This window comes from Leptopilina heterotoma, unplaced genomic scaffold (assembly GCF_015476425.1).
Source record: "Leptopilina heterotoma isolate Lh14 unplaced genomic scaffold, ASM1547642v1 Lhet_98, whole genome shotgun sequence".
NCBI classification, from domain to species: Eukaryota; Metazoa; Arthropoda; class Insecta; order Hymenoptera; family Figitidae; genus Leptopilina; species Leptopilina heterotoma.
The window spans coordinates 724,496-750,167 of NW_025111204.1; the positions used below are offsets into that span (position 1 = coordinate 724,496).

A 25,672-nucleotide genomic window follows, 5' to 3' on the forward strand; every position below is an offset into this window, starting at 1 on the left:
AATTTAATTATAGAATTAATAATTTGTTTCTAAAAATTTTTAAATAAATAAATAATAATAAAATAATAAACAAATAAACAATATTAATAATAATAGTAAACCTTATAAAATTAAATATATAATTATATAATTAATATATTAAATTAATATAATTAAATTTTAAATAAAGCGCCTAAAATGAAGTTATTTGCGCAAGCGTCGATTGAATTTACAAATAAAATTCCCGCCGTTTACTATATACGCCGCCCGCTGTAATTTTCTAACCTCACAAAAAAAAGTGACACATGCGGAAAGTGCGTAGTATATAGTCCGGTTATTGTTTGAATAATATAATTAATATTTTAATGAATAGTACATAAAGAGAAGACTGCAAAATGTCGAGAGTCAAACGACTTAGTATTCGTGGTATTCGGAATTTTAGCGATGACAAAGAATCAGAACCTATTGTGTTTACACGACCGATGACCCTCATCCTGGGACCAAATGGAACAGGCAAAACAACTATTATCGAATGTCTCAAGTATGCGACAACCGGTGATTTTCCTCCAGGTACAGATAATGGAAGATGTTTTATTTTCGATCCAAAATTGACAAACAATCCTACTGTAAGTATTTTGTATTTTCACTTAATAATTCCCAATTAATTTCAAGTCTATATAGAAAATTATTTAACACCAGGTACGAGGAGTTATAAAAGCTGAAGTTATTAATAAAAAAGGCGATTCACTGGTTGTATCAAAAACGGTCGAATGTACGCAATTAGCGAAATCTATTAAATTAAAATCCTTAGATTCAACCATAACTAGAACTGATGCCGTCACAAAGAAGGTAAATTTACTGCTTACTATATAAATTTCAATAAAAGGCAATTGATGAATTTTAATAAAAATTTCAGAGATCCCAAATAAGCGGTCGATGTGCTGATATAACAGCCGAAATTACACGTGCTCTAGGAGTGTCAAAACCTATAATTAATTATGTCATATTTTGTCATCAAGAGGAATTTAATTGGCCATTTGACGATGGAAAGAAATTAAAAGAAAAATTCGATGAGATATTTGGAACTACAAAGTTCAATAAAGCTTTGGATAATTTGCGAAGTATTATTAAAATTCACACTGCGGATAATAAAATTTTGACAGTCGAGAAGGATAAGTATCGTATTTTAGTCAATCAAGTCAAAGATGTGGAAAACAAGATCGAAGAAATTAATAATCGAAAGCAAAGATCTTTTATCAGAATTGAAGAAATAACAAACGAGCTACTACCATTACAGGAGAAAATTCAAGAAAATGAAAATAAAGAAATTGAGTACAAGAAAATTATTGTAAACGAAGGTGATTAAATTAGTCTCTTTTTTCTAGAGTATTTCAATTCTATACATATATTCCGATATTATTAAAATTGTACTAAAAACTAATTTTAACAAAAAAAAAAATTACTCAAATTATTTTTCCAGATAAAAAGAAAATGGAATTCAATTTAGCCAAAAAGGAAGTCGATAATTTAAAATCGACTATTCATAAAATTTTCGAAGGCACAACTGATGAATTGAAACACGATCTTGAAATGGATGAGAATTTTCTCTCCAAGAAACAGGAAGAAATTAAAGAGGTTGAAATTATTTTCTTTCATAAACAAAAATATCTTTCAGAAGAGATTTAAAATTTATTTTTATTTACAGTTTGAAAATCAAGTGCATTCAGAATCGAAGAAAGAGCAAAAATTATCAAGTGAAATTGCAGAACAAAGAATTCAAATTGGAACACTACAGCAAAAAATGGAGGATCACAATGATAGAATTACTGTTAGGAATTCAATGTTGGAAAAGGCTTTAGCTACGTTTGATACGGAGATTAAATTAAAGAACAGCACAGAAGATGGTAAAATTTTTTTTTCATAAGATCATAAAATTCTACATTTAATTTATAATCATTCTATTTCATGTTATTTCATTTTTAATTAATAATATTGTACCCTAGAAATTGAAGAATGGATGAAAACGTTAACTGAGAAATTCGAGAAACTAGAAAGTGACATCGAAGAAACTCGTCGAAAAAAGGAACTCGAGGAACAAATTCTCCAAAAAGAAGTCGACACTGTAAGAGCCGAAAAATCAAGAATCGAATCAGTGACAAATGTTCGTGACAAAGAACTCTTGGAAATTCGAAGGGAAATTAAAACCGTGCAATCAGAAATTGCTGAGGTAGAATTCATTTTTTTTTAATTGATTTAAAGTGTTTTAAATTTAAAGCTTTGAAAATGATTTAAAAAAATATTTTTTTAGGTCGGCATAGCAGGAACAAAATTAAATGAAATAGAAATGAAACTTAGAGAAGTGAATAACCGATGCGAGGCACTTGGTAAAAAAATGGATGTGAATGCAGTCAAAGAAAAGATAAACGAGAAAAAGAAAAATCAAAGAACATTAGACGATGAAATACACAAATTGGATGAGGAAATAACATTGATGCATCAATATAGTACACTACAGGCCGAATTGGATTTACAGAAATCATCTCTTGAATCGAAGCAAACAAATATTCAGTCTATTAAAAATAAACAGGAATCGAATATTAAAACTTTGTTGAAAGTAGACGAGGTACCAATGAGAAAACTCAAAAATGATTTGGATGAGGTTTATCAAACTTTGGTATGTTTCATATTATACAATTTTCAATTATTTAAAATATTTTCAAAAAAATTCTTTAAAAGAAATTATTTATGTTTAAAATTTTTGATAACACTTTTTTTTATAAAAATTAAATTATTTTCATAAATAATAGAATTCAATTATTTTGAATACAATTATTATACAATTCTTCAAGAAATTCAATTATTTCCAGTAATTTCAATAAAACTAAACTTTTTTAGTCGTTCAATTTAATTTTTCGATTGCTACTATTTTACCACTTTTTTAGTCTTAAAACTACTTTTTAAAATTAATTTTTGAGTGCGAAGTTTGCAAGTTATTATTTTTTCCACTATAAGATTAGAAGTGACATTTATAGTAAAGTTGATCTGTAATTATAATATAAATTTATAATTTATATATTTATAACATAATTTTTTCCAATTGCAGACAAAAGAGAAGGACAGTTACAATCGTAAATTAGAGAGAGAAAAAGTGAGTGTAACAAGTTTACAGGCTTCACTGAAACACGTTGAAAATGATTTAAGGAAAAAAGAAGAAGAATTAAAGAGTACGTTGATATTAATTTTAAAATATAGAATAATTTTACAAAATATTTCTAAAAAATTCAAATCAAATTAATTATTTTTCTTTCCAGATGACAAAGCCATGGTATCTATTCATTGTGATTATGAAAATTATGATGATATTGTAGCAGAACAATCAAAAAGAGTAAACAGTTTACAAGATGACAAAGGAATGTACGCCTATAAAAAAGCAGCTTTCAAAAAATATTTGGAAAAAGTTGATTCAACTGATCCATGTTGTCCACTTTGTAGTCGAGGTTTTAAAAGTTCTCAGGAAGCAAAAAATTTATCATCTCAAATGAAAGACGAAATGGACACTGTGCCACAAGTTTTAAAAAATTGTGAAGATAAATTAAAAGTTGAACAAAAAAAATATGATTCACTTTTACGATTGAAACCAATTGTTGATAAAATTTTGAAATTCGAGGAAACTGATTCAAAACAATGGAAGTATGTAATTTAATATTTAACTAATTAAAATTCGTTTAATTTATTTACACTCAATATAGTTTAATTTTAATTATTTTTATTATTCTTTACTTTTAAATTACATTTGGAAGAGTTGAATTTTGAATTGAAATTATAATATTTTTCTTCACAGGGAAACTATTGAACAGAAAACAAAAAGTTTACGAGAATCAAAGGAAAGAATTAATGCAATTCGTTCGGCTTTGGAAGAACCAGAACATTTGTTAGACGTATGGAAAAATCTAAGCAGCGATATTGTCTTGTGGGATCAATCGTTTAATGAGATTGAGAAAATAAATCGTCAAATTGAATCAGTAAAACGTCGTATTCCAAGTGCTGGTAAATTAACTAATTTTTTAAATTGTTACAAAATGTTATAATATTTTTGACTCTAATTCTGTTTTTAGGAATGAATTTCGATAGAACCATGGACGAGGCGCAAAGGGAGAAAGCTTCATTAAGAAACTCATTGAAAGATCTTCGAAATGAAGTAGAGAAAATGCAAACGGAATTAGATTCTCACAATGAAAAAGTAGAAAAAACAAAGAGCTTGAGACTTTCATTGCAAGAGGAAAAATTAAGATTGTCCGCAAATATGCAAAAATTGCAACAATTTCATGACAAAGAAACTGAACTTTCCGCCAAGAAAGATAAATTACTGAAAGTAATTCAAGAATTCAAGCAGGAACTTGTTACGGCTGAAGATCATCTTGAAACTGCAATTGAGAATTTGGAAAAAAAGAAGGTACATACTTCCTATTGCGTAAACAATGGAAAATATTTATATTAATCTCTATTATTTATAATTTCCATTTAAACAACTTAAAATATAATCTTTACCTACTTTTTTAACAATTAATTTCTTTTTAAAATTTTAGAACCAGAATTCCGAAAGTGCCAGAAGTAATAAATTAAAAGTGGATATGGTGTCGAAACGTATTTTCGAATTGACGAAAACTCAAAATGAAATTGAGAATTTCATTGAAAGTAAAATTGAAGTAAAATTACAGCGCGTTGAGGAGAGAGTCAAATCGTATGATTCAATGATAAGCACTTTAAAGGAAAGTAAAAGTAAATTGGAGAAAAAAATTGCAAGTCTTCGTGAGGATATGGTTCAACAGGAATTAAGTAAACGAACATTGTTGGATAATTTGAAACTTCGAAAGAAAGAAGGCGAATTGGAGAGTTTGAATTTACAATGGGAGCACTTGAAAGCATCATTGAAAAATTTCAAAATTGATGATTTAAGAAGAGTTCGAAGAACTTTTAAGGAGGAAGAAGACAAATTAATTAGGGAGGTAATTGTCTAATGCCTTCGAATCTAAAAATAATTAAAATTATTAATCTTTCTAATTATATAGTTTTGAATTAGTATAATTATAGAAATAGTAATTTACATATTTTTTAATTTTTACTATTTATATGCCTATTCAGTTTTGACTATTTATATATTTTTGAATTTTCACTGTTTATATTTAAAGAATTCAATTCTTATTTCAGAAAAATAATATCGAGGGAATGCAAACGGAATTATCGAGAAATATTCGAGAACTGAAGAGTCAGCTTGGGAAGAGAGAACTTAAAGATGCGATGACAAACTTTAAAGCAAAGGCCGTGGAATTAGTGGTAAGTTTCTTTTTTTTATCTTTAATATGCATTGTTTTCCTCGACATTGTAATTTCATTCATTTTATGTATGTGTAGACTTCCGGAGAAATAATTGAGACTTTAAAAGCATACAGTAAAATTCTTGATGCATCAATGATTGATTATCATGAAGAGCGAATGAAAACGGTGAATAAAATAATGGATCGATTATGGCGTAAAGTTTACACTGGACATGATACTTCGACTATTCAAATTCATACAAGTGCAACTGAGGGAGTGGACTCTAACAGAAGAAGTTACAATTACAAATTGCTTCAAAAGAAAAATGGCGTATTAATGGATATGAAAGGTCGTTGCAGTGCAGGTCAAAGGGTAAATATTTTTAATTTAATATAAATATTAATTTTTTACTAAACTTATTAATTATTAAACAAAAAATTTCTAATTAAAAACTCGAAAATTTTTATTTTTATTCTATATTATTCTTCGTTATTAACAAAATTAATTTTTTTTATATCATTTAGGTTTTGACTTCGATAATAATTCGAATGGCATTGGCGGAAACATTCTGCGGAGATTGCGGTGTAATGGCTTTAGATGAGCCTACGACTAATTTAGACGCAGAAAATTCCAAAAGTTTGGCTGAAGCTCTCTGCGAGTATGTAAAATCTACTTTTTTTCTTTTTTACACAATTTTTTTTATAAAAATTTTTTATTTATTTCTTATTTTACAGAATTGTGGCACAACGTTCAGAAGTTCAGAAAAACTTTCAGTTAATCGTTATCAGTCACGATGAACCTTTCATAAATCTTTTATTAAGAGCCAATTCTCACAAAGCGTATTATGAACTTAAACGAGCTCCTGAGTAAGTTTTATTTGTCTTATAATATTTTTTTTTACTTCGATTTATTTTTATTACTCAACTCATTTTAAAATGAAACTCATTTTTATTTTTATATTTTATTTTTATAATTTTTATTGAAACGAAATAATTTTTTTTGAAATGAATGTCATTTTTCTGATTGTATTTTGTTTTCCTTGAAAATAGCGGAAGGTCTATGATTCAATTACGTGATAAGAACGGACACACGTTGGCAAAACCAATGGCAACATTGGATGAATCCTCTGAAGATGATGATATCGATGTGGATACAGTTCGAGTGTAAGAGTTTACTATATATTCCGTTTTCGTTTCTACATTATTTAAAATTAAGTGTTTCTTTAAAAACTCGCGTTCATTACGCTTAAAAGACATATTTCCTAATTTTATTGAAGTTATAATTTCAAAGAATAATTGTCCGTACTGAAAAAGTTTGTTTTTTTAATACTTTAATTTTGTAATATTCAGACTGAAGTTATACAATAAACATATATTTTCTATATTAAATCAATTATCCAAAATTCCAATTATTAAAATTGAAAAAGTTTTAAAAAATGTATAATTATTCAAAAAGATTTTTAAAATATGAGAATTTGATTTTTTATTAAAATATAATTAAAAATTTAATTAAAAATATTTATTATAAATTTTTCTTTAATTTTAAAAGAATATTTACAGGATATAAAGTAATAGAGAAGAATGAAAAAACTCTTTTTATTAATTTCATAAAATTTTTTTGGTCTAATTATTTTTAGAATTTATAATTTATACAATATTCTGTAATAACAAAAAAAAGTTTTTAAACAATTATCGAAATTTTACAACGGAATACAAAATGAACGCATGCGTGATTTTATAGATGTAAAAGTCAAGTGCTCAGGCGCATTGGTTTCCTTTAAATTAGAACGTCCAACAAATTAAATTAATATTTAACACATCATTCATTAGTTCTTGAAAATAATATACATTATCTAAATGCGTAATATATTGTAAAAGAAAAACAATTATACAAGAAAATTTTTAATTGATATTTCATAAGAGAAGAAACAGAAGTTTCCAAAGGGCGGCGTTTATTATCGATCGTAATTGTGGGGTTTAGCCAGGAATTGAGAGCATGTGTAATTTAACACTCAGATGTTTGTAACACAAAACATGCTCTATCGAATTTTCTATGTCATCATTAATATTTTAACATTATTTCAATTTTTATCTGGTGAAACAATTATTACAAAAAATGAAAAATTACCGGACGTCGAATTGGAGACGTGCGTCGATAGTTTCGTTATTCACAGGGATAAAATTATTAGAACCTTGGACTCACAAGAAATGGGAGCAAAATATTTAACAGAAATTGATGTAAACTCGGAAAATGAGTGTATCAAATTTTGTTGTGTAACTGATCAGTGTGATGTATTCATTTTCGAGGAAAAAGTGAGTTTTTAATTACAGTTTCTAAATTTATACTTATTTTTTGAATAAATACCTTTCTTTATTGAATCAGAATTTTTAAACTTTTAGTGTTAATTATTTTTTACTATTTTTAATTTTTACTTTTTAATAATATTTTTTAATATTTCAAATGAACTTAAAATCTAAACTTCTGTGTTTTTAGAATACATTTTGATTTTTAATTTCTGATAACAATTTTTTCAATTTGATTTTCAATCTTCAATTCGTAATTTCCATTTAATATTTTAATAATTATCTGCTTTTAGAAACCGGGGAGCTGTTATCTTTTCCATTGTGGTCCTCCTCAAGATTTTAAATGCAAATTTACAGATCATGCTAATTATAGCAGCGCAGTACTTACAAATTATAAACCGCAGTCAGCTGTACAGTTAGAAGAGCAGATTCATAAAACTCCTGAACATGAACTTAAATCGCTCAGGTAATAAGTTAATAATTTATTTTCAAAATTAATAAAATTCTTTAAAGAAATTCAATTATTTTTAAAAACTTTAACGAATATCTCGTCAAGAATTCAATTATCTTTACAGATAGTAAAATTTTTCGCCAAAAATTCAATTATTTTCAAAAGTTTTTCACAATTCAATAATTTTCAATATTTACTATTTTCATAAAATTTATTAAAAGATTTAATTATAGAAAAAGTTTTTTAATAAAATTCTACGAAAACATTCAATTATTTTCATCGCAGAATTTCAATTATTTTTAATACAATTTAAAATAAATTCCTCGAAAAATGCATTATTCTTAAAAATTATATTAAAACTAGACGAAAGAATTAAATTTTTAGAAACTTTCAATTATTCAATAAAATAATAAATTTCGTTGCAACAATTGAAATATTTTCATAAATAACTTTTAATTCGTCGCTCACAGAAAATTAATTATTTTCAAAATTTTTTAAGTAATTCTGCAAAAGAATTCAATTATCGTGATAAAAAACAAAATTCTTCCCATAAAATCAATTATTTTCAGAAATTTTAATAAAATTCTTCGCATGAATTCAATTATTTTCATAAATTATTATTTAAATTCTTTTCAGGAATTCAATTATTTTTAGAAATTTTAATAAAATTCTTCACAAAAATTTTCAAAAATTGTTATAAAATTCTTTAATATAATGAATTTCAGTAAAATTTTAATTAAATCTTTTAAAAGAAATTAAATATTTTCAAAAGTTGTTAATAAAATTCTTAGTAAAAATTAAATTTCAAGAGACATTCGATTATTGAGTAAATTATTAATTTTTTTATTTAAATCATTGAATTCTCGTAGAATTTTTTAATAAAATTTTTTTTAAAAATTAATTTTGGTCAGAATATACCTTAGAGTCAGGGAAAAAGTTAAAATTCTGTCTGAAAATCAGGGAAAAAGAAAGTTAACTTCTTGTGGAAAATCTGTTATTCTTTTTATTATATTTTATGTACTAATTATTTATTTATATTTATTGTAAAAAATCAGGAAGCAGAATAATCCAGGCCTTAAGGAATATTCCTACAACGAACCTCCGGCGATTGCAGCTACGCAGATAACGAAAACGTCCACCTTAACGAGTCCAGTACCTGTTAAAATTGGTATAAATTGAAAAGACTTGTTTTTAATTTTAATTTACATACAGTTCAATTTATTACATTGACAATTAATATTTAATTTAAGTTCCTGACAATTTCTCTTAATTTTCTGAACAAATATTTTCGAAACATAGAATTTATCAAATTTTTACTAATTAATGAATAATTTTTTAATTTAATAATTTATCCAACTTTTTTATTAATATTTTAAAACAATTGAATTTATTTTTTTCATAATTATATATATTTACAGTAAATTATAAATTTACTTTTTATTAGTTTTAAAACTATTAAATTTAATTATTCTTCTTTTGTCTCTTTTTAATAAAATGAGATTTTTATATTGTAAATTATAAAAATTGAAAAATTTTTAATCCATTTCTATTTTTTTCGCAGAATGCAGTCGAAATCAGTTTGAATGTCGAACGACAGGCGATTGTATTGCAATTTACAATGTTTGCGATGGAATTCCCCAATGTCCGGATGGTTCTGACGAAGGAGCGGAACTTCATTGTCCAACGGAAAAGCCATCGCCAACATCGCCGCCTGTGATTGCTGCACAAAAACCGATACTCCCCTCGTTACCCGATGTTTTAAGATATCAACAAATGCTTCAACATCACAAATCCTATGCACCCATGTACGGCCACGTGCAAGAAAGTAATTCCAAATCTTCGTGGCAACCTTCTGGATCAAGTAATCAAGGAATACTTCCACAACAAAATCTTCCTTATTTAGTGGATCAAGAAAATCCTCCACAATCGCATGCCAATTTTGAATCGAAAAATTATCCTTGGAATTATCAACCATACTATGATCAAAATAAGGATAATTATGGAGGATATAATTATCGTCAGCAGAACAATCTTCCTGTTTATGAACGTAAGTTGTTGGCTTCTATTTAAAGAAAATAATGTTATTTTGTTAAAAAGTTGATTGTTAATTAAATTTAAATATTTTACAGAACAATCGCATATATTCAATCATAAAAGACCGGGAGTTATAGAAGAAAGTCCACAAGATGGGTAGGTGTGATTAATTATTAATTTGTCGAAAATATTAATTTATTTTTTTTAATTAATTTTAATTTCTTATTTATTATAATTAAAATTTTATTAATCAAAATTAGGGGAGTTTATGCGGATCAGAATAGACCATTTATGCCGTATTATCAACAATCTAATCACGAGTCCTGGCAGGAAAAACAGTCTCCACCTCAACCTTCGGTTCCACAGCCTGAACAACACATTGAAGCCGAAGTTTTGCAAGAAAAACCAAAATTAACTACAACACCTCAACCTTGTAAAGTAAGAACAATTATTTTTATTAAACGTTATAATTTTTAATAACGACATACGTTAATAATTATTTTCTATTTTAAATAGAAAGTAAAGTAAAGAAGAAACGATTATTTTACTAAACATTTATGTTATTAAACCCTGTAACGAGGTGAATCGTTACTTATTTCTCCAAATCTGTCGTGTGTAGGAAAAGTAAATTTCATTATAGTAAGTTGTTCGTCGTTCTCTCTCTTATCATAGTTTTGTCTTGTTTTCTTGTCAAGTCCCTTGTGTGTGTCCTTGGTTCAGCGACCCGAGACCTGTGTCATTCGTGAAATCTGAATTTAAATGATTTCGCGCATGATTAATTGCCAGAGACCGTCACATGACCAATGACCCTTTCCAAGACCATTTTAGGTGCTGTACAGTGGGGATAAGAAAGAAGGGTTTTTCCCAATTTTCCATAGGAAAAAGGAAGAAGCAAAATATGATGAGGAAGCCAACCGGTGATGAGGAGATCGGATTTACACTTGCTTGTCACTTACTTGCAGAGGTTCAAGTAGTCGCGACGTGATTTTTGACTAGCGTCAATTATCGAATTACGTTATTGAATATTTTATTTTATATTTTTGTTGTTTGATTTAGAGTTTATTTGGTTTAATTAATAAATGGGTTTTATTTTTGTTAATTGAGAGTTTTAAGTGTTTTATTTCTATTTTTGTTTGTGCTGTAAACGGTTGAGAGTGCCAAAGTCGTTATAATTTGGTAGCGTCTCAACGGTCATCTGTTTAAAAAGGAATGGTCCATTGTCAAAGTTGTTTTTTACATCGCAGCTTGGAGAAGAGGAACTCCCCGATGAGATTTGTGAAGATTTTGTTGTGGTGAAGTTAGTTTCGGAGTAACGGGTCGAGATGTAAATTTGTGACGTTTTATTTTCCTTTGGTAAAATTCTATGTTGCAAATTCCACCCTTACAACCCTTTTTAGCGTTTATATTCTAAAAATATATTTTTTAATTATTTTTAAATAAGTATATACGATAATAATTTTTGTTTTCAATTAAAACACTGTTTTAATCTTGTAAAGTAAGGATAATTATTCTCTTAAACGTTTATATTCTTTAAATATACTTTTTAATTCACAATGAAATTTTAAACAGATAATAATAATTATTTTCAAATAAATTTTAATTTTATTTATTATTTATTTATTATTTATTAATATTTTTCAGATTTCCGAAAAGGATACAAATGTTACAAAAAGTGATGACAAACATGCAATAAAGAGTAATGCGAAAAATACAAAAGTTGTAGATAAAAATCAAAATAATGAAGATTTATTGAAGACAAAACCAATTGTCAAGGCTGAGACGAATATTAAAATTATTGAAATTAATAAGAACGAAGGTATTTCTAAATTATTTTTTTGTTTTTCAAATTAAATTTAAAAATAAATTTTAAACTAAACTATTACTTTGTTTCTAGATTCTAAAGTAGATCATAAGGTGTCAGAAGAACAATTAAAGGAAACAAAAAAAGAAAGTTTGGTCGCTCAACATTTTCGTCATAATAACAGTGTTAATGAAAATTTAAGACCAAAAGGTGCAGTAATATCCCTCGTTCTGGGATTATCAGTTTCTGCAGTTATGGCTGTTTTGATAGCTTGCAGATTACGAGTTGTTAGAAGAAGAGGTCGTCGTGGTCATGAACCATTCGCCCATGATGCAGATTATTTAGTTAATGGAATGTATCTTTAATTAAATAAAAAAATTTATAAATATTTTCATACATTAAAAAGTAACTGTTTCATATTTTAAAGGGAAAACTATTTTTAACTGTCAAACTTGTTAAAAAAAAGAACAGTGCGAATCAAAAGTTAAATATAAGGAAATTTTTTCCTATCATTACGTTAGCTCAATCATCTGCTTCGTATATCAATTTTTAAATGTATTATTTTCCATCATTTGATTTAAAACAATTTTTTCAAAGATCCATTTGTATATTAAAATATATTAAAGTTTTATTGAATTGTTAAAACAATTCAAATTCTCGTTGCACTTTAAGGCTAAAAAGTTAATAATATTTAGCCTATTCATAAATGTACAAAACTTTGTTAAATTTTAATAAAGAATTTTCAAAAATAAAAGTTTCTTGTATTTAATTAAAGAAATTAAATATTTTTAATATGCTATTAAATTTAAATTTCAAATATATTTATAAATATTTTAGTTATAGCTCTTTAAAGAATTATTGACAATAACTTTATTTTACTAACTTTAATCATTGAAAAACAATAAATTCTATTTATTTATTTAAGTAATAAACGGGATTGTGGTTACTTTTTATTAATTGTAAATTAAATTAATTTTGATGAATGTCAAATATATTATCAACGAATATCTTAATATTATTATAGGAGATTATTATCTAAAGTTTTATCTGAAATTCATATTTAAATGAATTTTATTAGAAAATTCTATGTGAATTCTATTGTTTTAATACATAAATGAATAATTTAATGTTTCTTAAAATTTAATTCTCACAAATTAAATTCCTTGAAACAATTTAATTATTTTCAAAAAATAAAATTTTTCAAAAAATTTCACTTTCTTAATTATTAATGCAATTCTTCGGAGGAATTCAATTCTGTTCAATAATTTTAATTACATTATTTGCTAGAATTCAATTTTTTAAATATATAAATATTTAAGATTTCGTTAAGACTCAAATACCTACATATATTCACTAATGTTAATAAAATTCTTTCGAAGAATTCAATTTTTTAAAAATTTTAATAAAATTCCTTAAAACTATTCAATTATTTTCAAAAATAAAATTCTTCTCAAAAATTCAAATAATTTCATAAATAATACAAATTTTTTCCAAGAATTCAATTACAGTCAATAATTTTAATAAAATTATTCGCTGAAATTCAATTCTTTAAATAAATAATAAAATTCTTCTTTAAAATTCAACTACATTTAACAATTTGAAAAAAAATTATTAGCACAGAATCAATTATTTTCAAGAATAGCTATAATTCTTGAAAGAACTTGATTTTATTATCTAAATTTTTAACTAAAATTTATTTTTAAATCAATTTTTATTAGAAAATTCTACTATAATTAAATTATTTAAATAGAAAATTTATTTATTTAGGAATTGAATATTACTTAAAATTTAATCCTTTAAAAGAATTTTATTAAGAAATTATTAAATAATTGATTTCTTTTAGCGAATTTCAATACCATTTTTAAGAATAGTTACGTTTTTCGAGGAATTCAATTAAAATTGTATTAAAAATAATTTGAATTCTGCAATAAGTTTTATTATTTATGAAAATAATAATTATATGATAGTTTTTCAAGAATTAATTTATTTAAAAAATTATTAGAATTCGTGAAAATTTCCTAATGTATGAGGCAAACAAACAGGACACCATAATTCAGAATTTAAATTTAATTAAATAAATTTAAATAAAATATGAGTTTAATGTAGATTTTATTATAAATAATTGGACTAATTTAGTAATAACCAAACAATTTATTAAATTTTTCAAACAATTCGTAAGGGCCTTTTTAAGTCCCTTTTTTAAATACAATTTATTTAAAACTTTCTCGCCGACATGCGTAAATTTTGTAAATTGTAAATACTTATTTCAATGTTAACATGTTATTAAAAAAAGAACCATTCAAAGGCAAGAAAATTTTTTCTAAAATTTAAACATTTTAAATAAATTTTCATTAAACATAAATGATAAATATATATTTTTTAGCGTTTATATATATATATTTCTTTGTTTTAAATTTCAACTCATTTTTTATACGATTTGTAAATTTAAGTATAAGGAGCGTCATTGCAATAATACTTGTTTAAAATTTACAATATAACTAAGTATCAATTTTTCTTAGTTTTTAATAAGTGTTTCTTTTGCATTATTATTATTATATTTTTATTAATTGGAAAAATCATACTAAACCACTCGTCTAATAGTGCGGACTAGAATGACGCTTTCTTTTCATCATTTTCATCACACAAATCACAATATCATTTTTAAAAGACAATTTTAGTGTCTTTTATATTAAACACATGCATACCTTAAATACTAATATGGCAAACTATAATTTTCAATGTTGAAATAAATATCCCTAGAGATCAACTTTTCGGGATCATAATCGTTTGGTGTTTTTGTTTATGTTTTATGTATATTATTTTGTTCTTTTTTTTCCCCTCTCCATTTTTGTTAACTAGTGAATTCGATAGGCATTGAAACCTGAGAATTGCCAACGCCTTTCCATATTTGCACCAATTCCTGATAATTCTTGTTTAAATACTTGTGGAAATCTTTGCATTAATAATTCCACTTCGTTCGGTCGTAAGCCGGGTTCCATTTTTTGTAAATACGACCAAATGTAATCGACACTAGCACCGAATGGATGGATATGTAAAAATGTTGCTATAAGTCCTGAAATAAAAAAAGTTTATATTAATTAAAGATTTTCATTTTTAAAGAAATTTTGGAGAAATCATTCTAAAGTTAAAAAATTTACCTATTAGTTTAGCATCTTTTTGTGTAATCTGAATCGATCCGATTGTTGATAGATGCTTTGGTGTTTTTGACTCCTCATTTACATCGTCATCTTTATCTAGAGTTATTACCTCATTTTCAGACGGTTCTTCTTTTTTGGTGGCATTCAATTTTAACGTGAGATCCTTTATTTTTTGATCGTCTTGTGCTTGTTGCTTTCTCGATTGCATTAATTGTTCTTGCATTCCCTTTAGAGTTTGTTGTAACATTTTCATTTGTTTTTCCTTCCCGTCCATTTCATTTTTAGTTTCTGATTTCAGTAGATCAACCTGTTAAATGAATTAATTTTATGAGATCAGGCTTGCCACAAAAATTTAACTTTGTTTTTCCCTGACACTAAAGAATATTCTGATTCACTCTAAAAATTATTAGACACTGAGAAAAATGTTCTAATACATTTATTCGCGAGTTTTTTTAATTGTAAAATTCTTCGAAAACAATTGTTTTATTTATCATAAATATTTAATCATTATTATTTTTTCATTAAAATAAAGATTTTCAAAAATTTCAAATTTAAATCTTTTAAAATTTAATTATTTATTTTTAAATCAATTTTTATTAAAAAATTCTACGAGAATTCAATTATTTAAATACAAAAATAAAAAATTTATTCAATAATTGAATGTTTATTAAAATTTAATTTTTACGAAGAATTTTATTAACAACTTTTGAAAATAATTAATTTATTCTAAGGATTTTAATTAAAATTTTACTGAAATTTATTATATTAAAGAATTTTATAAGAATTGTTGAAAATAATTGAAAACTTTTTGAAGAATTTTATTTACATTATTAAAAATACATGAATTCTTGCGAAAAATTTTATTGAATTTAGTTTAAATAATAATTGGAACTTTGACAAGAATTTTATTAAAATTTTTGACAATACGTGAATTCTTGAGAAGATTTTCGCTACCTATTTATAAAGATAATTTAATTCTTGATGAGAATTTTAAAAAACATTTGGATAATAATTTAATTTCTGCAAAGTATTTTATTACTTTTCAAAAGAATTGAATTCTTGTGATGAAATTTTATACTTATGAAAATAATTGAATTTTAGAAAAGAATTTTATTAAAATTCCTTAAAATATTTGATTTTATGGGGAGAATTTTGTTCTTTATCAAAATAATTTAATTCTTTTGCAGAATTACTTAAAATTTTTTGAAAATAATAGATTTCCTGCGACGAATTAAAAGTTATGTGTGAAAATAATTGAATAATTGCAACGAAATTTATTATTTTATTGAATAATTGAATGTTTCTAAAAATTTAATTCTTTCGTCAAGTTTTAACAAAAATTTTTAAGAATAATTGCATTTTTCGAAAAATTTATTTAAAATTTTAGTAAAAATATTTAAAATTCTGCCGTGATGTATATTATTATTTATAAAAATAATAGAATTTTGGAAAGAATTTGTTTTAAAATTCCTAAAAATAATTGAATCTTTTTAAAGAATTTTGTTATTTTTGAAAATAATTGCATTAAAACTTTTGAAATAATTAAATAATATTAAAAAATTCATTTTGGTAAGAAATAGAAAAAAATTTTGAAGGTTTTATGTTAGTAGAATTCGTAGTAGTTTCATAGTTTATGAGGCAAACAAGAAAGATATAAAAAATTCAAAATATCTTTATGAATTCCAAATATTTAATTTTTTCCAGTACTTTTAATAAAAATCCCTGACTTTTCTCTGAATTCCCTGATTTCTCTGACCTGTGGCATCCCTGTAGATATTTTAGTTACAATTTTATTTTTTATAATTTTTTATTGTAATTTTTACCTCGTTTTTGTACGCTTCTAGTTGACATCTCAAACTGTCATTTTCTTCTTTTAGTATTTGCACTCTTTCCATGTCCTCATGATTGTCTGTTAAGTTTTTCTGTTTTTTTCGTTGTGGTTCATCCTCGGAATCCGAGACTTCCATTTCTCCTTCGCCTTCCATGAGAGCTTCTTCCAATTGAACTGCTTTTATTTCCTGTCATTTTGAAAAATATTTTAGTACATATTCTCACTTTGTTGACGTTTCTTGATAAATACATGCATCATTTACATTAAATGCTTATTGCGTTAATTGGGAGCAATTTTTTGTTTTTTAATATTTCATAAAACTTATGTTTACTTGAAGCATTGCACGAACACACACCCTTTTCTGTATTTCAGAGACCTATGTCCTTTAGCGACTAATTCCTAACATTCATTTTCTTGTAAATTTTATTGAATGCGAAATAGACATCTTACCTTACCGTCACTCTGAAGTACAGAAAAATTATATTCGATAAAAGGAACGTGAAAGCTGCTAACGCCTTGTAATGTTTATCCATGCCACCTTTTTGAAAATTCAATTTTACGACTTCTAAACTTGTGTTATTTTACCTTTGTAAATTTTTTTATTTTTACTTCTACTTTTACCTCTTCTTCACAGTTTTTTTTTTGTTAAAAAAAAACTCTACTACTTTCTATTACCGAGAAAAGTTGTAATTGTAGCAGAAAGCGTGTGTCTGACTGTCCCGAAAGCTTCTTTTTGCCTAATTTACTTACCTGCATGAGACTGCATTCAAAATTTTTTGTTTAACAAAAACAAACTCTGGGATGAAACGTATGTGGCAAGATATGATAATATTTTTTTATGATGCAACTTGGATGTGGCAATTTGTTCTGTCCTTTTAAATGGTATTGCTTTTCTTTTTGTTTTTAGCACAAAAAACGCTAAAATTTCGAAATCTTAATGCGAAATACATACCGATGATTGTTTCTTCCACATTTCAATGTTCTTCCGTTGTGCCTTGGTGAAGTGATCCCAAACTTTCTTGTGGCTGGCAGCAGTAAAAACTCGTTCGATTTGACTGACTGTCGATGACACGGATGTCGCATGTCGCATACAAAAACACAACAAATCCTCTATTGTACACCCTGCTTTAAATTTTCTACTAAATTTGTTCTAATTTGATGGTATTTTCCCATTTTTATTTTCTACATTTTCTTGTTCAAGAAATATGCAAATTCATCAAAAATTGTACAAACAAAAAGAAAATTGAAAAAAATAAACAGGATGAGATTTTCTTTTAATGGATTGGTTTCGTGTTTTTTTTTTCCTTTTTTTGAAAAGCAATCAATAGGAAATTTTATAAAAATAAATTAAAAACTAGTAATTTATCCGTATAAAAAATGAATATTGAACTATTTAAAAATAGAAAAATTGAAAAAACAATTCAATAAATAATTTCTCTTTTAGTCAACGAAATAGAAAATATTGTTTTTTCGATTTTATTTTATTCACTGATAATAAAAATCAAGTCCACAATGTTTTTAAAAACGAAAAATTAGTAAAGAATTTTTTATTCCAAGCAATTTTGGAAGAACTGAACTTTTTTAGAGGACAGTTACGAATAATAATTAAAATCTAAACCGATTACAATAAATATCGTCTCATTTTTCATTTTTAAAAACTTTGCGGATTAAAGCTTGTATAAAATTTCAAATTCAAGATTCATTTTAAGTTCTAACAGATGAATTACATTATTTTATCAATTTCTTTTTTTTCTGCATGCCTTTGGAGCAATCGTTTCTCAAAGCACAGTCACAGTCATAGTGAAAAAAATTTCTCAGTACCGATTTATTGATTTTTAATTTGCATTCTCTTTCTTTAAGCAGAAATTTAAAGACAATTTAAAAATTATGATTACCAAGTGTCATAAAATTGAAATATTAAGAAATTAAAATTCAATATTGATAAAATAAGTATATTTAATAATGATAATTATTTTCCTTTGGAAATTTCAATCATAATGTAAAATTGTCTTTTATATAATGTAGAACCCAACACCTTTTGTTAATCCTTAACATGCAACTGGAAAAGTATCTGTAAAATTTTCTGAGAAAAAAAAACGGGAACTCCAGGTTGTTGATTGATTGATCGTCGCACCACAAATTGAAGTCAGCATTCTTCACCCACCTTTTTTTTAATATTGTCTCTCCAATTTTCCCTTTGGACCCTTCTTGGTGACATTATTTATCGTAATGCACTTTTGAAAGCACGAAGCGCCAAACCATGTACCTTATTTTATATATAAATATACTGTCTTAGAAAAATTATTTCTTTAAAAAAATTCCTTACTTTCTCGGCAGAACATTTCAAAAATGTTTATTTTTCTTTAGTTTTTTCTTTAGACTGTCTTTCGTTTTGATTAAATAAAATTATTCTTCTTCATTATAAGCAGCGCACGTCACCTTTGCTTTCTTTTTTCTGAACTTTACTCATTCTTCGAGGAAATTTATAATAAACATAAATAATACAAATATAAAAAAGCGTATAGAGCAAATTAGAGAAATGTTTTTAACAAAAAATTTTTACGTAAACATATTTACATGAATTTAAATTAAAAAGATATGAAAGTTAATTTCAGTAAAAAAAAAACAAAAAAAGAATTTTAATTTTCAAAGCATTTACATAAAAGAAATATAGATAATTCTTTTTTGGCCAAAGCTTTTTGTTTCAAGACCCAAATCACATGCAACGTGCGTTTTTTTTTGTAACTATATAAAGAAATGCAACTGAAATTTTTAAAAATCCCCTTAAAAAATATTGACACCTGTCTTTTTTTCTCTTTCTCTCTCTCTCGTAATTTAACTCCGCGCCGGGAATTAAAGAATTGTGAAGAATTGCGTGGTGTAAAACAGAAAATACCAAATTTTCAAGACATTAATGTTCTGAAAAAAATATGCTGTCTGAAAAAAATAAGTCAAGGTTTGATGCGCTGACTTTTGTCCAATGGAAAAGAACTGCTGGACCTTCTCTTGCTTAGTCTTTACACTTACCAGAAAAATTGTTACTTTTTTGTTGATTTTGGATTTTTTTTCCGTTTTGCAAACATGGCAAAAGATATACAAAAGTACTAGAGCTATATATATATATAGTCTATGAGGAGAAAAATATTTTTCTACATACACTGTATTAGAAGTCCTTGCATTCTTCCCTTCATAAGTTCCTTTGCCTTTTGTAATTCCTCTTCATACAGTGCCTTTTCCGAAAGTAATCGGCGAACATGTGAATTTGTCGATTGAATCATTGAATAAAATGTGTTTGCATTTCGTTTTGTACAATCGCCACGTTCTAGCCAGGTGACCACAACCTTGAAAGGAAAATATTTTTAATTAGTGATCAAGAAATTAATTTAATTATTATTTTTGATGAAAATAATTTCAGTTGAATAGTTGGAAATAGAATAAAAGTTGAAATTATGGACCTGTACGGCTTTCATGAATGTATCGTCTTGCTTAATTTTTTCGCAGACATTTGAAGCCTCATGATCGGTGTAATGTACAACTGGAGGTGGACTGGAAGGTGGTCTTTGTCTTTCTTTTTCGACCCGTTCTCGGTGACGTTGTTCCCTTTGCAATTGCCTTTGTCTGCATTCCCATTCGTACTGATCGTCTCTTGCCTAAATAATTAACATTTACATTGGATTTTAGTTTTGAGAATTGAAAATTTTTGTAATAAATAAATAAATTTCAAAATCGAAGTTTGATTTAATATACTGGGACGAATCATTTAAAAAAAATTCTCACCTGAGCAAAGTCCACATGAAGTCTACCTGTATTGGCAGCATCACCATTTGATCCTATTCTGACCCTATAACCAGAAAGATATATCGCTGCATCGACACTGGCTTCCAAAACAAAGCGTATATGACAAAAATTTTTCTTCGACAATCGCAATGTTGTTATTTCTCCGCAACGTTCAAATATTTCTTGTATGATTGTCTCCGATATGTTTTCCGGCAGTCCTAAAAAAAGAGCAAAACTTCTATTAAATACTGTTCATAAATACTTTTTCAGGGTTGCCACAAAAATTCAATTTTGTTTTTCCTGATTTTCAGACTTAAGATTTAATTTGATTTAATTGTAAAATTATTTGAAAACAAAAATAGTTTTATTTAAAATAAATATTTGATAATTATTATTATTTTTTTTCAGAATGTTTAACTAAAATTCTTCTTCAAATCAATTACTTTTAATAATTTTTGAAAAAGTTCTTTGATGATGGAATAATTAATGGTTTATTATTAAAAAATTAAAAAATTGTTCCTCACCACCAACGAAAATTGTGCGACAACCTGGCGGTCTTTCTCTTGTGGTCGGTGGCGGTGCATTAGGATTGGGTGGGAATAATGTGCAACTTTTGCAATGAATAATTTCTTTGGCATTTTGAGTTAAAGGTGAAGGTGGCGGTGGCAATGCGCTGGATATTAATTGAGCCGCAGTATCGGTTATTATTTGTTCTGGTCCAAGCATTTGTGCACTCATAATGGCACCCTCGTGGGACATCATGCTCATGCCCATTGGTCCATAACCGTGAGCGTGTCCCATATGTGGTCCAAGTGCCATTTCGCTCATCATTGGGCCCATTGGACCAATTGGACCCATTCCCATCATTGGATAACCAACACCCATACTCCAAACACTTGTCGATGGTTCAATTTGAGCTCCAATTGTTGTTGCGCTACTTGTTGCTGTGTGTTGTCCTTGAACTTCATTTCCATTTGAATTTACATGTTGTGCACTATTACTTGTGACATTTGCATTATTTCTCTCCTCGTTTGTTCGTCTTTCATCTCTTCTATCGCGCTCGTTTCTTTCGTCCCTTCTTTCGCGATCTCTTTCACGTCGATCATTTCGATCTCCTCGCGATCTGAATAAAAATTTTTCCAATGAATAAGAGTTATTAAATAATTTATTTTATTTTATATAATATTTATATTTTATTTTATTATCATTTTATTTCTTTATTTTACAATATTTTACTATTTATTCTATACATTTTATTTTTAAATGTCCACTTCAGTTTTTGAATAATTTCAAACTTAAAATTGAAAAAATTCTCTTATTTTTTAGAGAATTATTATTATTTACTAATTTCAGAATTTTTTATAAAATCATTCGGAGCAATTCAATTATTTTCAAAAATGTTAATAATATAATTCGAAAATATAATCGAAAAATAAACAAGTGAATTTACATATAAAACAATTGAATAACAATGGTATAATATTTTTTAGCATTTTCAATCTTAAATAACAATGTTTCTTTAATAAGAAAATGCTTCTAAAATTGTAAAAATAAATTTTTTCATTTAGCAATTTTTTTGTGGATTTAAAAAAATATTTTCTACAAAATTACGAATGGATTTTAAAATCTATCAATTTTTAAGAAAAATAAAAATCCAAAAAGTGTCAGAATGTTTTCTGACCATTGATTTCCTCTCAAAAAATTACAATTTTATGGAAGATTTAAATCATTTTCTTGATATAGTTAAAAATGTAGTCAAAGTCTGCCCTTAAATTATTTCAAATTTATAAAAGTTAATACTGAATTAAATTTCCTTTTTAAATTATGCTTTTTAATTAAAACAGTTTTATTTAATTAATTTTTGTTATTATTTAATCATGAAAACATTAAATCAGTATTTCTTTAATTTTTAAACTAAAAACATTCAAAAAGAAGAATTCTCAACAAAATTAGGAAACAAAAAAGTAAACAAAAACAATTTACTTCAAACTTCGAACAGACATCCTGAATACGATTATTAATATAATTTTTTATAGTTTTATGATTTTAATTGCAATCATAACATTTTATAAATACTATTATTTAGAACAGATCAATACTTTACCTTACAGTATCAAATATATAGTATAAATTAAATTTATAAAATTGAATTATTATACGTGTGGCATTGAAATAAAATCAAAAATAACCTTCTATTGTCACGATTATCTCGATTTTCCCTTGCTTCACGTTCCTTGCGATTATCATTTTTTTCGTTTCTTCTCTCATTACTGTCATCGGTGCTTTCGCGAACGATTGGAGGTTGATTTTTATTTGTGCTGAATTCCAGTGGCGAATCATTCATACCTGGCAAAGGTATTGGTGGCAGGGGAGGAAATCCTTGACTAGCTAATTCCATGAAACTCTGTGGACCAGGAATTGGTCCTAGAGGTCCCATTGCACCCATTCCTATTCAAGACATTCATAGATATTTTAATTAAAAAATCCCACATAATATGGATAATATTTTTCTATATTTAAAAGAGTAGGTACTCTAAAAATAACTCAATGGACTTTTGTATTAAAAATACACTTCGTTGATAGGACTTAAAATAGAGTTGTAAATTGAGAAAGGAAATTACATAAAAACTATTCATTTTTTTTTGTTCATAATTAAATAGCTGAAAATGAAGGTGGGATTCTAGAATTTCGAGGTGTAGTTTAGGAAAAAGTGTTGAATTTAAATGAAAATTTAGTTTGATGACAATTTAAAGTGGTATTTACCCATTGGTGGCATAGGTGTTGCAGGCATTCCAGGAAAATTGTAGGCCATCTTTCACTTTTTAGATGCTGTAATATTACTTCAATTTAGTGCATATGCAGGGCGCAATTGCATTTACATTTATGATATGTCAACTACGTCAATATGACAATCAGTTCTATTTGGAGGTTAACTTTGTCGGTAATATAGAGAATGTTATGTTATCATGTAAGTTCAGTACAGAAATCTACATTATCATTATTTCATTTATTAGTAGTAGATAACACAAAAATTCATCAGTTTCCCACTAGGAGGCTCTGTTTCAAATTTCTTTTTAAATTACTTTTAATTTTACCAGATTCACTTGTTACTCGGGGGTTTTTAGGGTCGCTGATTACGAATCTAAAGTCAGTTTTTAAAAATTCAAAATGGTGGATCCAATATGGCGGAAAATATCTTCAAATTTCATCCGTTTCCCTTAAAACGTGTTACTCAGAGGTAAATATATTTAAATAGCCAAAGCATTTTTTTTATAACTGAATCCTATGCGAATGATCCTAAAGTTCTGAACATTTAAATAAATTTATTTATTTCTTCTTTAAATTTAATTTTTATTATAATAACTATCTATAAACTATAAATTAATTATAATGTTTCTAAATGTAAAATCTAAATTCTTAACTTTTGTTGTAATCGGTAATGTAAATATTTTGATTAAAAATGATTAAAAAATTTCCTATATTTAAAGCTAATACTAATTTTGGAACTTAAAACCATACTCTCAAGGCTAAAATTCAATCAAAAATGGTTTTAGTAAAAAATTTAATGAAACTAAAGATTTATTTTTTAGTTTGCAAAAAAAAAAAAAACAATTTATTCAACTAAAATGATTTTTAATAAAAGGATAAAAATGGTTATAAAAGCAAATGTTTTTATTACAATTAATTAAAATTTTTTTTTTAAATATTTAAGTATACAATTATTTTCTACATTAATAATTAATTCGCAGTTTGAAGTTAGTTGTTGATTGCTTTTTTGTTTCCTGACTTTTAAAAAAAATTTTCTTTTTAAATATTTTCAATTTTAAAATAATGTATTGAAAATCATTGAATTCTTGCAAAAAATCTTATCAACAAATTTCAAGAGAGTAATTGAATTCCTTCGAAGAATTGATTTTATTTATGAAAATAATTAAATTTTCCCGGTGAATTATATTAAAAATTTTAAATATCCTAATTAAATTCTTTAGAAGAATTTTTTTTTAAATAATGGAGTTTTTTTTAATAATTTAAATTGAAAACTTTGAAAGCTATTGAATTTTATAAAGAAGAATTTTATTAAAATTGTATTGAAAATAATTGAATTCCTGAGAAGCATTTTATTATTTTTAAAAATAATTAAATTCTTGCCAAGAATTTTAATAAAAAATTTTTAAATATATTTGAATTTTTCGAAGAATTTGATTACAATGTTTAAAAATAATTGAATTTTATTAAAATTGTTTTGAAAAGAATGGAATTTCTGCAAAGAATTTTACTATAGGTATATTTATAAAAATAATTGAAATGATGGAAAAATTTATTAAAATTTTAGGACAAATTGCATTGTTTTGAAGCATTTTATAGAAATATTTGAAAATAATTAAATTCTTTCGTGTAATTTTATTTAAATTGGATTAAAAATAATTTAATTTCTGCAAAGAATTTTAGTATTAATAAAAATAGTTAAATTGTTTCGAAGACTTTTTAAATTAAAATTTTTAAATTTTAGGAAATGATTGAATTTTATGGAAATATTTGAGAATATTAGAATTCAGCCGAGGAATTCAATTAAAATTGTTTTGAAAATAATTGAAATCCTGCAAATAATTTTACTATTTATAAAAATAATTGAATTCTTTCGAAAAATTTTATTAAAATTTTGTTAAAAGTAATTGAATTTTTGCAAAAAATTTTACTATTTATAAAAATAATTGAATTCTTCCAAAGAATGTTATTATTTATAAAAATAATTAAATTCTTGCGGAGAATTATATTAAAATTTTTGAAAATATAAACAATAATAACTAATTTTGTACTTAATTAGTGAATTTTGAAAATTTTGATTATGAAATTATTTTATATATTTGAAAATAAAAAATTTTGTAATTTCCATAACAATAATAAATTGAATAACATGTATCATTTGCTAGTTAATGTAATAAACATAAATGAAATATAGAAACAAAAAAAAAAGAAAGCAATAATATATATTTTTTAAAGATGAATATTTCACAAATATAAA

At 25.5% G+C, this 25,672-nt stretch overlaps 3 protein-coding genes across 3 annotated transcripts; 2 read left to right on the forward strand and 1 right to left on the reverse strand.

Moving 5' to 3' along the window:
- The first annotated feature begins 239 nt into the window (after positions 1 to 239).
- Positions 240 to 6,682, forward strand: LOC122512379 (DNA repair protein RAD50). Its single transcript, XM_043628165.1, has 17 exons — positions 240 to 605; positions 679 to 828; positions 896 to 1,337; positions 1,460 to 1,614; positions 1,685 to 1,883; positions 1,983 to 2,206; positions 2,288 to 2,653; positions 3,083 to 3,203; positions 3,291 to 3,669; positions 3,821 to 4,026; positions 4,095 to 4,432; positions 4,566 to 4,985; positions 5,188 to 5,313; positions 5,391 to 5,666; positions 5,819 to 5,952; positions 6,029 to 6,160; positions 6,344 to 6,682. Exons 1-17 carry the CDS (start codon positions 375 to 377, stop codon positions 6,459 to 6,461), a joined length of 4,017 nt encoding a protein of 1,338 aa, XP_043484100.1. The 5' UTR covers positions 240 to 374; the 3' UTR covers positions 6,462 to 6,682.
- Positions 6,683 to 6,933: 251 nt separating this feature from the next.
- LOC122512380 lies at positions 6,934 to 12,569 on the forward strand. Its single transcript, XM_043628166.1, has 8 exons — positions 6,934 to 7,606; positions 7,891 to 8,063; positions 9,104 to 9,216; positions 9,610 to 10,095; positions 10,178 to 10,238; positions 10,343 to 10,520; positions 11,724 to 11,898; positions 11,977 to 12,569. Exons 1-8 carry the CDS (start codon positions 7,310 to 7,312, stop codon positions 12,246 to 12,248), a joined length of 1,755 nt encoding a protein of 584 aa, XP_043484101.1. The 5' UTR covers positions 6,934 to 7,309; the 3' UTR covers positions 12,249 to 12,569.
- A 1,668-nt stretch (positions 12,570 to 14,237) lies between these two features.
- LOC122512382 (ecto-NOX disulfide-thiol exchanger 2) lies at positions 14,238 to 23,566 on the reverse strand. The gene is made up of 10 exons (XM_043628171.1): positions 23,413 to 23,566; positions 22,839 to 23,097; positions 21,174 to 21,772; positions 20,650 to 20,867; positions 20,328 to 20,522; positions 20,030 to 20,213; positions 17,825 to 17,931; positions 16,865 to 17,059; positions 15,042 to 15,348; positions 14,238 to 14,956 (listed from the first exon to the last, which is right to left on the reverse strand). The coding sequence occupies exons 1-10, from the start codon at positions 23,459 to 23,461 to the stop codon at positions 14,739 to 14,741; spliced, it is 2,331 nt and encodes a 776-aa protein (XP_043484106.1). The 5' UTR covers positions 23,462 to 23,566; the 3' UTR covers positions 14,238 to 14,738.
- Positions 23,567 to 25,672: the final 2,106 nt, after the last annotated feature.